Source organism: Hemicordylus capensis, chromosome 5 (assembly GCF_027244095.1).
Source record: "Hemicordylus capensis ecotype Gifberg chromosome 5, rHemCap1.1.pri, whole genome shotgun sequence".
In the NCBI taxonomy this organism is placed as follows: Eukaryota; Metazoa; Chordata; class Lepidosauria; order Squamata; family Cordylidae; genus Hemicordylus; species Hemicordylus capensis.
The window spans coordinates 1,894,905-1,910,513 of NC_069661.1; the positions used below are offsets into that span (position 1 = coordinate 1,894,905).

A 15,609-nucleotide genomic window follows, 5' to 3' on the forward strand; every position below is an offset into this window, starting at 1 on the left:
TAATAATTAGCAATTATAAAACATCATAAAACACCAATTAAATAGCCAAGACAATTTAAAAACAAGTTTTAAAAAGCTGAGAAAGCTTGGTTAGAGAGATGCGTTTTCAGTAGTTTCTTAAAAATTGCCAGAGATGGGGAGGCTCGTATCTCAGCAGGGAGCGCATTCCACAATCTTGGGGCAGCGACCAAGAAGGCCCGTCTCTGTGTAGCCACCAAACGAGTCGGCGGCAACTGGAGACGGACCTCAGATGACCGCAATGGGCGGTGGGGCTTGTACTGAAGAAGGCGTCCTCTTAAATACCCAGGGCCTAAGCCATTTAGGGCTTTGTAAGTTATAACCAGCACTTTGTATTTTGCCCGGAAACATATCAGCAGCCAGTGTAACCATTTCAAAACAGGCATAATATGGTTGGCCCAGAGACCAGCCTGGCTGCCGCATTCTGAACCAACTGAAGTTCCCGGGCTACGTACAAAGGCAGCCCCACGTAGAGCGCATTACAGAAGTCCAGTCTGGAGGTTGCCAACAAATGCACCACTGTTTTGAGGTCATTGATCTCGAGAAACGGGCACAGCTGGCATATCAGCCAGAGCTGATAGAAGGCACCCCTGGCCACCGCCTCAACCTGAGAAACCAAGGAGAGATGTGGATCCAGAAGTACTCCCAGATTGCGAACCTGTTCCTTTTGGGGAAGTGTGACCCCATCTAGAACAGGTAGATCAAAATCATCTCTGGAGTCCTGACCCCGCACAATAAGTACCTCCATCTTATCTGGATTCAGCTTCAGTTTAGTCTCCCTCATCCAGCCCATTACTGCTTCCAGGCAGGCATTTAGGGAGGATATGCCAACTCCTGAAGAGGCTGACATGGAGAAAGAGATCTGGGTGTCATCAGCATACTGGTAACACCCAGCTCCAAATCCCCTGATGATCTCTCCCAGCGGTTTCATGTAGATGTTAAAAAGCATTGGAGAAAGTATGGAGCCTTGAAGGACACCATACTTAAGCTCAGATTTTGAAGAGCAACGATCTCCAATCGACACCATCTGGAATCTGTCTGAGAGGTAGGAGCGGAACTGCTCTAAAACAGTGCCTCCCACCCCCAACATTCTCAGACGTTCCAGAAGGATACTATGTTTGATAGTATCAAAAGCCGCTAAAATTATGGGAGAAAGGTGGACTAAATGTGCCACCAAAGAAGTGAAGCCAGGTGACTCAGAGTGGCAGCTGGTGAAAGGGGGGATGTGGTGGTCTTCTCCCCAGTCTGAGAAGCGAGCGCCCAATTGCTACCTAGATCCAGAGCAGTCTAGGAGGAGACGCACCCACAAGGGGCTGCGTTTTCTTCCCTTCCCTTAAGGAGTAGCTTAAATGGTCCCTGCAGAGCAGAAGGACTAGCTGCCAAACACACACCGTCTGTGGAAAGGGGGCTCGGCCTTGACGTTCCCTGTCCCACGCACTTGATGCCGAAGGCCGCTGCCACCAGCTGCCTGGTTGTCCTTGGGGCATTGGCTCTCGAGCCAGGCTGAAGTCAGGCAGGTCACTGGTTAGCAGACTCCCAGGCATCAGGGCTGCAGCCTCTTGCAAATGCTTGCCAGTGGCTGTGGCTGCTGTGCCTCACTGTCCGGGGAGCTCGGTCTTTGTGGTGTTTGTAGAAGGCTTGGATAAAGAGTTGATACCATCTCAAGCCTGTCTGGGAAGATTTCAGGGATATTGCAGTTCCTTTGGGTGGCTGCTGCTGTTGCTAACACCACCTTGGAAGGATCAGTCGAGCCCAGATTTCCTCCTGCCCGGAGTCTGAGTCATTTATTTTCAGCAGGAGCAGCCCATCTTAAGCGGGGTTGGGGAGGGGACGACAAAGGAGACATCGCTGCCGCTCCTTCCTGGAGCCCTGCCTGCTCATTTCTCCCCCCACCCCGTGCACTGCCTGCAGGCTGGCCATTTGTCAGGTAGAGCTGCGTGGTTAACGTGTGCACAGGGCGAGGGAGAAATGAGCCGGCAGAGCTCCGGGAAGGAGGGGCAGCGGGGCCTCTTTCCGGGCCCCCACCCCAAGCTCTTTATGATGAGCCCCTCCTGCTTTTAAGGGTACTCCTGGTTGGATTTTTCGATCAAATGGAGTTGGTGGCAGGTGGCCGCAGCCGCCTCCATGGAGCCTCCCTCCCTCTGACTGCGGAGTGGGTCCGGCATCCCCACTGACCCTCTTCCGGTGACTGGCGGACTGAGTGCCCTTGTTGCAGCCCTGCAGAGCACTGGGATGGGGATGGCCACCGTTGTGTTTGAAGTGGCACAGAAGCTGCTGCCTGGGAATGCGCTTCTGTGGGTAGAAGCCGAGGGGGTGGGTGGGATGCTTGGCCCCCGATGGAGCAAGCACGAAGAATGCAAAGCAAGGTCCCAGCTGCAGGAGGGTGGTGTGGCACCAATGGAGGCAGAAATCTGGGAGGGAGAGGGGCCTTGGGCAGCTTGGAGGGGAAAGCGGCTCAGCACCTCGGCTAGCAGGAGCCCACAAGTGCTGGGTCTAGCAGCATAGGAAGGACGTTGCCCCTGCTGCTGCTTGGAGCAGACCTCTGGTTTTGGCGGCAGCGGCTGTGGCTTGAATTGGCCCTGCCCCTTCTCTTGGGAAGGCTCTGTTGCTCTCAAAGGGGCCTTGCCCGCTTTGTCTCGGGGCTGGCCAACTGGCAGTTCCTTGGGATGAAGGCGGGGCTGTGTCCTTGGGGCATAGTGGAGAGGTGGGCTTGGTTTCTCCAGATATGTGGGGAACCCAGGAGGTGCAGGGTGTGGGTGGGTCATAGGACCTTCCCACCCTGTCTTGTCTCCTGAACTGTCTGCCTGGTCCTCCAATTGCAGTGGGAGGGATCCCCGATCTGCGGTCAGGACACCCAGCAATTAAATCATTCATTTCACTTCCCTGCAATGGTCATGACTTTCCCTTTTTTACTTGTTTAGTACTCCTTTTTTACCCTTCTCGCTGCCCCCCTCTTGCTTGTCTTTTCCTTCTGATCTGCGTATCACATGTTTATTGCTCCCGTATTCCTTTTCTTTATCATTTGCTCTTTGCATTCCTTCTGAAGGGTGGAAAAGGTGCAAACATTATAGTCTGCTTGAGAAGCAGATAGTGGATGAATTTGAAAGCAGGCAAGAGAAAAGACTCGAGCGACACCCACCCACACCTAAGGTCCACAGGATCCACCTGTACCTTTCCTCAAGGTCACATGAGAACTTCGGTTCTCATAGCTTCACTGTAGCTTAATCTAGTGGAAGGGTATAAGCAGAAATCCTAAAAGATCTGTTTTACCATGTTGGTACCAAAGCTTGTCCCGACCTGTTTTAAATGAGGATTAAAAAAAAAAAAAAAATACTCTTCAACGTGTTGATCAGAACAGTAGAACATTTTCAGGATTACTCACTTCTCCTACAATCTTCTTTCACTAAAACAGGCTGAATAATTGTTTTATTTTCTCCCCCTCCAGCTTTCTTAGGTAAGATGGCATTATGTGTGCTTAGACACAGAGCACTTATTTTACTTGGCAATGAGAAAAAAGTGGCATTATGACCCCAAACATCATAAATAGTAAGGATAATTAAAGTTTTATCATTTTGTCTTTTAAGGCTTCATTAGCATTAGAATGAAATTCAAAGAATTGAATTCCAGAAGAGTGTTTCTGTTGTGTAGCAGCAAGATCCCAAGAGGTCTGTGGCACTGTTTACATTTCCATTTTATATCCCGCTCTTCCTCCGAGGAGCCCAGAGCAGTGTACTACCTACTTAAGTTTCTCCTCACAAGCCTGTGAAGTAGGTTAGGCTGAGAGGGAAGTGACTGGCCCAGAGCCACCCAGCTAGTATCTTGGCTGGATGGGGATTTGAACTCGGGTCTCCCCGGTCCTAGTCCAACACTCTAACCACTCCACCATGCTGGCTTCCATGCTGTTGAAGACTGACTGGCGGACTGTGGCCCCAGGGACCGCTTTCTGCAAAGAGAAGCATCCGATTGGGAAGCAACTGCCAGGCTGTTTGGCTTTGCAGTCTGCTGAATGAGTGAGGACTACCGGCTACTGACTGGGCATGAGACTGCTGGGAAGAGCTTCTGCACACCACCACCACCACCACCACCACCCATATGAGCGATATTTCTCATGCCCCATTCATTCCAGGGCCTTTTCAAGTGCTTCCGGAAGAAGCCCTCACTGCGGTCTTGTAGAAGAGACACATTTTCTGCTTCATTGTCCTCTAGAGTCTCATGCCAGGTTAGGGGCCTTATACCAAGTCAGACCCTTGGTCCATTGAGCTCAGTAATGTCTATACAAAGACTGGCAGGAGCTTCTCCCAGGTTGCAGTTCTATCCTGGAGATGCTGCCAGGGAGGGAACTTGGAGCCTTCTGCATGCAAGCAGGCAGGTGCTCTTCCCAGAGTGGCCCCATCCTCTCAGGGGAAGATCTTGCAGTGCTCACAAGTGTAGTCTCCCATGCAAGTCAGGGTGGACCCTGCTTAGCAAAGGGGACAATTCATGCTTGCCACCACAAGACCAGCTCACCTTCCAGCAACAAGGTTACTCCGTTAATCAGCGCAGGCCAACTAGTAATTACTTGCTCCACCTTTTTGAGTTATCCATTCCTGATCATGGATTGGAATTTCCACCACTCATAAAGCATTGTTGAGAGGGTGGGAGAAATGCACCCTTTAGCTCCGCACTGCTGTGGCCAATGGAGTAGATCAAGCCAGTGATGAGGCTGCTGCCTGTCTTTGTGCTGCGACTCGGAATGTCCCCTTGCAGATCTCCTCCAGGGAGCCCTTGGGATGGAACCGTTCCTTGCTTTAAAAAGGGAGGCCAAGGTTGCTGTGCTGCTTCCTTGCCACTCCAATGGTGACGAGTGACAGAAAACAACCTTCAGGGAAGGTCCTTCTCGTTTTAAAAGGCTGGGAGAGTCGGAGGTCTTCCAGGCACAGATTTGCTACCCAGGGATGTCCCTCCCTCCTCCCTCCCCCTTAAGGTTCTTGAGGAGTTGAGACGGCTATGAGGATTCGAGGAGTGGTGACGGGGGTGGGGGGGTGGAATTTGGCCAGGCTTTGTCTCTGCTAGTGCAGTCAGAGGTCCACCTAGGAAATTTTGGAGCCTGGACTTAAAGGTCTTTGGAGCGCCCACCCCCCCGCCCCGGAGGGAAGTTAAGCCTCATTTTTAACACATAGGTCTTTGAGGGCACAAACCACACCACCCAGAAGAGGATGTGGGGGCCCCCAGGGGGTGTGGAGGCCCTGGGCTTCAGCCCCAAAGTCCAGGGGTAGGAGTGCCTCTCAGTCCAGTTGCTGGTTCTAGGTGCTGATCTTGAAAATGTGGTAGATTTTCTATTAATTCTCTCTGTAACCAAGGCATTCCCCAGCTGGCAGTTTCCTTTTGGTTTTTCACAGCAAGCACTCCTCACAGCAACATGGTTGGCCTTCCCTGCTTTATCAGAAGGCTTTGTGCTCTGCTTTCTGTGGTGTGTTTCTAGCAGCTGCATGGATTTTCAATGGGTGATGATCTCCCCTCTTGTCTAAGGTCCCCAAAGGCCCCCATTGCCATCAGTTGATCGCTGGAGATGTAGGTGTGGTGGAGCGCAGGAGGTTTCGCAGAATCCGTCCTAGTGTAGCAGCAGAGCACCTCCTGACGGTGGCCAGGATGGCTCCCTGGCTCTCGTGCCCGCCTGCCTCTCCACCTCTTCCCTGGCTGGACCTGGGCGTGGGAGGGAGCAGCAAAGCCAACGGCTCAGGGCCAGACAGACTTTCTCTCCTTGGGACGTCTGTCATCCCTGAGCTGTGCTCTGTGTGCTTTGCTGAGTTCATGGCTTTGCATGGACACATTTTAATAACGTGTTTGTTTTTTCTTTGGCAGCCACCTTGAGTATTTTTAATATTAAAAGTTAGGCTAAAGATATTTTAAATAAATAAAATACAACCAAGATGTGTCTTTCATGTTTGTGTTTGCATTTTTAAAAAATAGGCATCAGTTTTTCTGTGGCTAATTTCCCCCTACATTTTCAGCAACTTTAACGGCTTAATGATAAGGCTCATTGTTAATCTCCGCCCCCGCCCTGTCTCTCTCTCTCTCTGACACACACACACACCACCAATCACTCCCAAAGGTTCTGACTGTGCCGTCTCCTATGTAGAAGGGACCTTGCGACCTGGAAGGTTGCAAGAGAAGCCAGCCTGGTCACAGCAGGCCCTCAGAAGACCGGCAGTGTGGTGCACTCTGGGGAGTGGGGGGGCCTTTTCCTTTCCTCTCTCGTGAGCTAAGCTCCCAGAAATACACTAATGAGGGTGATTTCTGCAGATGTTTGGAATGGGGGTGGGGCAGCAGAGCAGAATGGTGAGCATTCCATCTCTGCAGATAGATACAGGATCATGCAGCTGAATTTGATCCCATCCACAGCATGGGCCAGTTAATGCAGTGGGCAGAATTGGGTCAGGCAGGCTCTCTGGTGTTGCCATCCAGAAATGCCTCTGTGGGGGCATCGGGGGCAAAGAGCCATTTTGGTGGCAAAGCGCCCCCTGACCCATTAGATAGCACGGCGGAAAGTGTCTGGGCCAGGAGTCGGGGCTGTTCCTTGCACAAACTGCTTCCCACAGGCAACTGACTCAGTGGCTGAGTCCTAATTAAAGATACATTTAGAGATAATCTAATAGTCGCATTATTTCTTTTTGTAAATATTCTTAATCTCCAGCAAATTCTTTTATCTTGATATATTATTTGTTTTCATGAGCATTTTTATATGTATTATTATTATTGATTGGTTGATTGATTGATTCAGTTTGGGTGTGCAGCCTCTAGAAAATCCAGAAAGGAATTGCTTTTTATTTCCAGTGAAAGAGGAACCTGACTTTTGCAAGACATTGTATACTGGTTGACCTCACGCAGAGCATCTGTGCCCCTAGTTCTTCCTGCCTCTCGCCCCCATCCCTTCAGCCATTCTCCCCACCCGGCGGCCGGCTGGCCTGGCCACTCGCCTTCCTCTCCCCTCCCCTTGCTCACGAAATTTGGCAAGAGCTGCCACACATGGGATGGGTTGGGTGAGCCATAGATGGATAGATAGATGGTTTCAGAAAGATGGTTGATTTGTTTTTTGCAGCTTTGCAGTCACAAAATTTGATCAGATTATAAAATATATATGATGAAATTAAAAACACCAAAACCTGGAGTCAATGCATTCTTTGGGATCTACATGCAAGAGGCATGGCTTAACTTTCGAGGAAGGCCCTAACACTGGCACCACTCGCTCAGCTGTTGGGATCACGGAAAGCTCACAAACATTTCCACTGCTTAGGAATTAGGTTGCCAGTGCAAATGGCCAAGGAACCGACTGGGGTGCCCAGAAGGTGTTGCAAAAGAGAACAAACCAACCCCACTGCGACAAATATATTTCTGTGCATCTTTACTGGTCTTCCCTATTTGTGGTCCTTACTGTCTTCTAAACATTTCTCCTTCCCCACGTCGGCATCTCGCCTGGCACCTGAATTGGTCCTGAGGGCTTCCCTTTTTCTTTCCAGGGCAAGGTGGCTCAGACGGCCTGCATGTCTGCCTGCAAACACTTGTCCACTTCCCTGATGCAGCTGCTCTTGGAAGCGGAGGTGAGGCAGCTCTCGCTGGGGGCCTTGCAGCAGTTCAACCTGGACGTGGAGGAGTGTGAACGTAAGAAGGCTCCTGTGGCTCTGTGCTTTGGGGGCTCAAGTGCGGGGGGGGGGGAGGATCAGGGGAAGGCTGAGCAGCGTGGGGTGTGAGGGCTTGGCTTCCCCTTGCCAGCTGCCCACAGTTCCAGGGCACCTGCAGGCCTGGCCTTGCTGCTGGGCGGCTCCTTTCTTGGGTTGCTTCTTGCCCCATGTCCTCTTCAGCCCAAGGATTCATTGATGACAGTTGCATGCCCCCCCCCCCTCTGTCAGCGCCCTCAGGGCAGCTGATGGAAAATGCTGAGGTCAAAGCCAGACCCACAATTCTGCTAAAAGGCAGACACATCCAGAACAGGAATGCAGCCAATAACACCAAATAAAGAGCCAGCCAAAACGAATACAAGAGGCAAGTTACATGTTAAATGCCTGGTGGAACAAGAAGGCTCTAGCCCAGAAGAAGTCACCAGGTGGGTCTCCCTGGGGAAGGTGTTCCAAATTGGGGGCGAGCGGGGGGTGCTTCTGAGAATGCCCTCTCCCTGATAGCCACCTGGCGCACCATTGTGGGTGGCGGCACCCAGAAAAACCCCGCCAAGGACGACCTTAGAGTGCTTTGCTTTAACTGACTTGCTGCTGCTGCTGCTGCTCCAGGGTTGTCTTCCAGCTGTGGGCTTTTGTGTTCACATCCGGAGTTTTTGGTGAGTCCCCAGTGGCCTGCTCTGAAATGCAAGCCTGACTAAACCACCCGACTGTTGAACCTGCAGGTCACCAGCCAGCGAAAGCCATAAAACCCTGCTACAGTCCTATGCAGGCAGTCAAGAGAGGGCATCCTAAATGCACTATGTCAGGCCTCACAGGGTCTCTCCCCCACCCCCCGCCATGCTTCTGAAGCTTTGTAGATTTAGATAAAGACCACAGGACATCCTGCAGAAGAGAGGGGGCACCCTTCTGCTTTGCTTGAACTGTGCAAACTGGGCATGCAGACAGAACTGGGGACAGGTTGCTCTTAGCAAATGCCCAGGGGTATTGTGTCCTCTCTGCTAGCTCACTGGACAAGCCTTTTAACAGTGTGAGACTTGACATTCCAGTCAGCCTGGTGTCAGTTGTCCTGCAAAATAAGCAGGGGAGATCAGCCAGACAGTGGCAGCAAGTGCCACCAGCCCGAGGGGCCCACCCCATCCAGCTCCCGAGAGAGGTGCTGCTGCCTTAGCCTTCCTGTCCGTCACTGTCAGCCTCTCTGAGGACGAAAGGAGAGGCTCCCTCTCCTGCCCGTCCACCCCGCAAATCTTGCTTGTCTGGTGACTCCTGCTGACAGCATGGATAATAAGGCCTCTTTCCAAGGAGAGAAGTATCTGTTTTCCTGCCGGTTCCAGAACAGGAGTGTTGCAGACTAAGAGAGGGGCTGAACGTGGGCAGGAGAGGTGCCTGCTTGCCAGTGCTGTGCAGGCTGCCTGGCGGTGGTTCCTCCTCTCTCTTCTACCTGTTCTTCTTAAAGACGGAGATGATCTCTTGGTGGAAGAATAGGGAACAGACAACAAGACGCGTTATGGCGGCTGGCCTCTTGTGTGTTGTCACGCTGAGAGGACTGCCAAGACCTGCCCACTCCATGGGGATGGCCTCCTTCCGGGCCAACCCAGGCTGAGGCTGCTCCTGTGCACTTTGGCAGGGCTCATGTCGCCCTTGTGTGCCCTAAAGGAGGGACGGGGCAGAGAAGTCGCCAGTATCACTGGCCTCCTCCTTCCCAGGCTGCAAGGTTGAGCCCACACCTTACATTTTAGCATGGATTTCCAGTAAGGAGACCCAATTTCTGTGAGTTGAAAACAAAAAATGCTGCAACATCTCTGCCCTGCTGTATCTAGCTATTGGTATGAGAAAGAAGTTGGTTGTCTTTTTCCTGCTTCCATTAGCACGAATTTTCAAGTACGAATTTCTTGTACATCTTGTTTGATCATTGTCAGTGGCTGGGTTAATGGTGATCATGTCTTATGGGACTGGCCCAGTTGCTCCCCACCTCTGCCTGGCTCTGCTGCTCTTGTGCACACGGGGTTCCTGCTGCTGTCCCTGCCCCCCCCCCGTTAGCAGCCCCCTCACAAATGGAGACCTGCAGCCACAGGGGGGTGTCACTTGCCTGATCGTGAACACTGGGGGTGCATAGAGTGAGAGACAGAGCCCGCCAGGGAAGGCGCTTTAAGCTCAGTGGGGGGGGGAGTTGCTGGTGGGGTAAAACTGAAAAGGGGGCGAGTTCAGGAAGGGAAAAGTGAGCCACATCCTGAGGGGGCGAGTTCAGGAAGGGAAAAGTGAGCCACAGCACCCATTTGGGAGGAGGTAGGTTGGGGGGGGTGCAGTGTGAAACGGCCTCCCCCGGCCACCTGGCCATTGTCCTGCCCTTCCTGGGCATATCTCTCCCCGCTCTCCACCGCCCACAGGTGTTAACAAGACTCTTCTTCATATAGGAGAAGCCCATTCCAAATCCAGACGTCAGAGCCCTTTGTGAGGAAACATGACTGTCAAATGGAGCCCCACCAAGGGCTGTGATACTCTCAGGCTCGTCTGGGGCCCAAGTCTGTCTGGAGATCCACCCAGCAATTTCCCTGTTTTGTGGTGATACAGGCCCCCCCCCCCCCGCCCTGCCCCCTCCCCCCGCCCTGATGCCAAGTCTGGATAGCCGCATTCCACAGGCGGCAGCAGCAGCAGCAGCAGCCCTTTCGTGGTTCCATAATAGCCCCTTTCTTTGGTCCAACAATGTGTTCCTCCTTGCTCCATAGTCCTTAAGAGGCCTTTGTTTTCCTTCCTGGTGATTACCTGCAGCTGCTGTGTAGACTGCCGGCAGCCCCACTGCTTGGAAAGCCCTTGGCAGGCATTTGCAGGGAAGCAGGCCGAGTCCAGGTGTTGCTCTGGGAGGTCAGGCGAGGTGAGGAAGCAGCACCGTCTGCCAGGGCTGACTGCAGGACTATGCACATGCAGAGATACAGACATACTTGCTCACTTCCCCGACTCTCCCCGAGACGGCTCCAAAGCAGGCGGACGTGTCCACGCAAGAGCAGCATGGTGCAGGCAAGAAATGCCACTGGGTGACCACAATGTGAATGCCCAGTTGGCCCTAGTTAGGACGCAGCCTTTTGAATTACGCCTCTTCAAGACACCTGAATCATGCTCGATGTGCTTTCTTTCTGCGCATTGATTTGCAAGTGGTGTGTCCACGTGGAAAGCCCCCTGCAGGCATGAGCCCCTGGGAACCTCCTCACCAATCCATGCCCTTGGACAATGAACGGGACCCTTGAGGGAGTATTTCTTTCCAAGAACTGGCTCATCCGTCTTTTTCTTTCTTGAAGAACCTCTGCATCTGGGGGAACGCCACCCCCTGTGTGAAAGAGGGGTCTGTCTTCTGACTTCACGAGGTGGAGGAGCTCCCTGCCCTCACAGCCTGACCCTGAAGCAGAGTGTTTGTAGAGCACCTTGAAGCTTTTTCTGCAGTCGCCCTTCTCACTCGCTTTGTTGTGTTACTTTTATTCCTGCCCCGCTTTTTCCTTCTCCTGGTGAGGGGCTGTGGTTGGGGGCACACAGAAGGGGAGGCTTTGAAGAAGAAGGGGACCTTCTGTCTCCCCCACCACCACCCTCAGGCAAGGACAGCGAGGGGTTCTTCGCCAGGGCCTCCCTGAGCTCCCCTCCCCTCCTTTCCAGCCAGTCTGGCAGGGCACCGGGAATCGGGGACTGCTGATGCTGCCCCACAGGTGGCTCGGGCTCCCTCTCCCTTGCAGGTGGGAGCTGCCTGCTGCTGCTGCTGCTGCTGCAACGGTGCTTCTCCACCTTTGCTCCCTTCCCCAGAGGCAGGCTGAGGAGCCCCGGGTTTCCAGGGCTGCTTTCTGGAGTTGGCCAGCCTGTCCACATCATGACCTTGATGGCTGCTGGGCAGCATGAACCTCCCCTCTCGGCATCCAGGAGTCTGTCTGCAGCCAGACCTCCTGCATATGCACTCTCCCTGGTGAGCATGCCAGGCATCTGAACAGAGCATCACCAGGAGCAGAAGGGCACACTTTCCCTGAGGGTAGATGGTGTTCAGGCTGTGCCAGCATTCATGCTGAGGTTCATGACATTTTTGGTAGGACTTGGTTCTGCCCAGAGAAATGGGATCCTCACACATGCTGGCTGTGAGAAGGGCCTTGCACTTTTAATTAGTAAGAAGATGGACCCCTTCTAGGTGTCCTATGAAGAACTTCCCTTCATAGGGTGAAAACATCCCCTACTACTACTACTACTGCTATGAATTTCTATATGCTGCTTTTCAACAAAAGTTCCCAAAGCGGTTTACATAGATATAAATAAACAAACAAAAACAAAAATGGCTCCCTGTCCTAGGGATGTGTGAATTGGTTTGAATTTGAATAAATTCAACTTGAATCTGACTGGTTCGAACAATTTGGATTCAAATTGAATCTGCCAGATTTGAATCGATTCGATGACAGTTTAGGGACATTTTGGCGCCTTTAAAAAACAATTCAGGCACCCTGATTGGTCAAAAAAGGTGCCAAAATAAGAGTTTTTAATGACTGTACATTTCTCTTTTGGTCACTGACTGTAAATAAATAAAGTAAAGTCAAATTGATTGAATCCAAGTCAATTCAAATTGAATGGCCAGTTTCAATTTGAATTTGAATTGAATCTGAAAATTTGATTCATGCACGTCCCTATCCTGTTCCCAAAGTCTTCACAATCTAAAAAAGAAACATAAGATAGATCTTATTTATTTATTATATCTGTTTATGATATCTTTGGGAACTTTGGTTGAAAAGCGGTATATAAATATCCATCATATATTCATTATAGATACCAACCACAGCCACTGGAGGGATGCTGTGCTGGGGGTGGATAGGGCCAGTTGCTCTCCCCCTGCTCAATAAAGAGGATCACCACTTTTAAAAGGTGCCTCTTGGCAAACTGTCCTACCTTAGAGACAGATGTGGGAGAGGTAGGCAGGAGCCCTCAAGTGTGTCCCCCGCATGGCTCCAAAGTGTGTCTGAATTTCTTCTCTCTCTTTGGGTGGGGTTCTTTTCCCTCCATGACATATTCATGTTGACTAGCTTGAGCAAATGGGATGAGAATTTCCCTGTTCTCCCAGTTCTGCTCTGGGAAGATGGAGAGGTCAGAAAACGGACCTTGTCTTGGGACCAAGGCGGGTGCTGTCCCAGGCATAAAATCTGCCTTCTGGGCACCAAGAAGGGTAGAACGCTGAGGGAAGTGTTTTCAGCAGAATGTATCTCGGGACCTCTCTCTGTATAGGTCCTGTTGTGATTTTACGCTCTATGAAAGGAGAGGCCTCCATCGTGTCAAATCAGCCCATGTGGGCCTTTCCCCTCCTCCTTCACCCCCTCCCTCGACCTCTGCTGCCAAACTCTTTATTTCTTCCTCTTTGTCAAGGGCTTAGTGGTTCCTAGGCCACAGCCCTGTCTTGGGGAGAATGTTTTGGAAAAGAGGTGAGAGTCCCTCTGTAACCTGCCCTGGGTGGGTGGCCCTTGCTGTAGGCCTTGCAGAGACATTACTTCTTTGGCCTGAACACAAGTCCTCCAACCCTCTAGCCTGCCTGAGGGCTTTGTCCCCAAACCAGCTCTATTCTCTAGTGGTGTTCTGCTCAAGGGGGCCAGGCTGTAGGTGGCTTGCTCCATCTTGCCCCAGTTACAGGGGGAACACGGCAAAGGGATCAGGCGGTTTCCTGGGCAATGTTGCGTTGGGCCAGTGGGCAACTCTGTGCTAATTGGACTGACACCTGATGGAAGGGGCTCAATAGAAGAACTGGCTGTGCCCTCCTGTGCTGGATGGTGGCTTGAATTAAGCAGTGGGTTTTGCACATTTGCTCTTTGCCAGTAAACCACACATTTGTGTTTATAACATCTCCCTGTCGATGAAAGAGACATCTATCACATTCCAGGATGTCATCAAGAGATTTGAGAACCAGGCAAAGGACGGCAGCATGTCTGGGAAGAATGTGTACTGAGCTGTGGCCTTCTTGTTCCTTTATTCCACTGCTAGCTTGCCTTTCTTCCATTGTGGAACTCAAGGCACTATACATGGGTGATCTCCCATCTGAGCACTGCCCAGACCTAACTCTGCTTAGCTTCCATAAGGTCGCTGTGTCATGTGCCTTCCGGCCGTGCCCTGGCAGTTGTGCAAAGTGGCCGTGGATCAGGCTGGCAGCCAGAGTGAAGCACTGGAACATGCAGCAGCCCTGGAGGGGTGGCGTTCTCAGTGGCCTGTGTAGGTCACAGTCCTCTGGAGTGAGCGAGGGAAGAGGTGGCAGGTGGCAGTACAGGTGCCTCTCTTGACAGCCTTGAGGGAGACAAATGGGCAGGATGAGGCCCTGCAATGCATCCTAATTTTGGAGCACTAAACAATGCATACCCATTGCATTTGCTGTGGAAATCCTGCCCACAATGACTTTGTGTTGTCCAGGAAGAGATGCCCTAGTTAATGTGAAGGGACTAGGTTGCTTCAGCTGGAGATTCTGGAGCATGTCGTCGCCTCCTTTGAAAGCAAAGCTGGGTCTAGAACGCTCCCTGCCAGGGTACATTTCATTCTGCTTTATAAAACCTATTGTAAGAATGAATGAATGGATCTTTATTTCAATCACAGACCAGAGAAAGGAAGAAAGACTAAATAATACTTACATACTACTGATAAAACCGTTTAGGTATAATAACGCTGCAATTATAGTATAAGAGTAAGTATTCCAATCATCATCTTCTCTCGAACCTTCCCTGCTGCCTTTTGAAAGATGTTGCAGAATGCCATGAACGCTGAAATATATTGAGTGAATAAAAGCCTGAGCAGAGAGGTTCACTCATGAGTAGTGCCATAACTTGCAAAGGCGCTCTAGTCCTGCTGTCAGAATGAGTCTCTCTCTCGCTATGCCAATCCCCAAGTATGCACTCCCCATCCCTCCCTTAGATGTTGACCCTGTTGTAAACTTTAATGAGCAAAAAAATGTCAACATGGAAAACCTGCATGAAGTAACTCTTAAGGTTTGGCTGGAATAATTACAAGCCCCTAAACTTGGAGAGGCTGCTAGTCTGCCCAGTCTCCCATCCAAGACACCAAGAGTTGGCCAACAGCAAATGCTGGAGAGACTACAAACTGCTGGTTCTTGAGTGAACCCCTGGTTCATTTGTAATCATTCCAGCCAAACCTTAAGACCCCTGGTTCACTCAACTGGTGGTTCTTGAGTGAACCCCTTCTCGTGGTCCATTGCTCCTTCTTGGTCTCCCTCGCCATCAGAGCCCTCGTTGTGATGCTGCATTTCCAAAGCTGGCTGAACTCCATGAGTCACCCACGTAGAAAATAACCCAGTAGGTGATTATTCTCAATAATGCCTTGCCATGCTCTGGATGATGTTCAGGCATCAGCTCTCTGGCATTTGACCACTTCCCCCTGGCTCTTTATTTCAACCAAAACAATAATAAACAAACAACATGAGAACAAGCTGCCGAGAGGATTCCATACTCCACACGGTTATGGTTTGAACCCTTGAAGTGGAAAAGGTCTTAAGCCAGCCTTGGGTACTTCTCCACTGCTGTGATACCCATTTGGACGTCCTGGGCAACTCCACCAGTTCTTGACACCTAAGCGCATGATTAGGAGCAGCATTAAGCTTGAGAATCTTCCATGAAGTTTCCTTTGGCACTTGACCAAGGACACTTGGTGTTTCTTGAAGGAAAGGCTTCTGGCTTACACCAGCTAGGCAGTGTAAGACGGAATGGCCATATATAAGTTCAACACATGTACTCAGCTAGGCAAGAAGCAAACTTTTGGCCAGGAGACGACAGCCGAGACAATCTTAAATGCAAGCAGTGCCTTCCCTCCTATGCTGTATGTGGTGCTATATTTAAACAATTAGACGCAAAATTAGCTTTCATTGTAAAGCTTCAGACAGGTGAGACCGAAGGCATTTGGGTGTCCTCAGAGAGGATTTTTTTCTGCAATGTGTGTTGCT

At 51.1% G+C, this 15,609-nt stretch overlaps 1 protein-coding gene across 2 annotated transcripts in view; it reads left to right on the forward strand.

Annotated features, from left to right (window-relative positions):
• EXOC6B (exocyst complex component 6B) overlaps positions 1 to 15,609 on the forward strand; it is a 358,545-nt gene that overhangs the window by 255,448 nt on the left and 87,488 nt on the right. For both annotated transcript variants that reach the window (XM_053255095.1, XM_053255094.1), the window contains one exon: positions 7,515 to 7,656. In XM_053255095.1, coding sequence (XP_053111070.1) covers positions 7,515 to 7,656 — 142 coding nt within the window. The remainder of the gene's footprint in view (positions 1 to 7,514; positions 7,657 to 15,609) is intronic.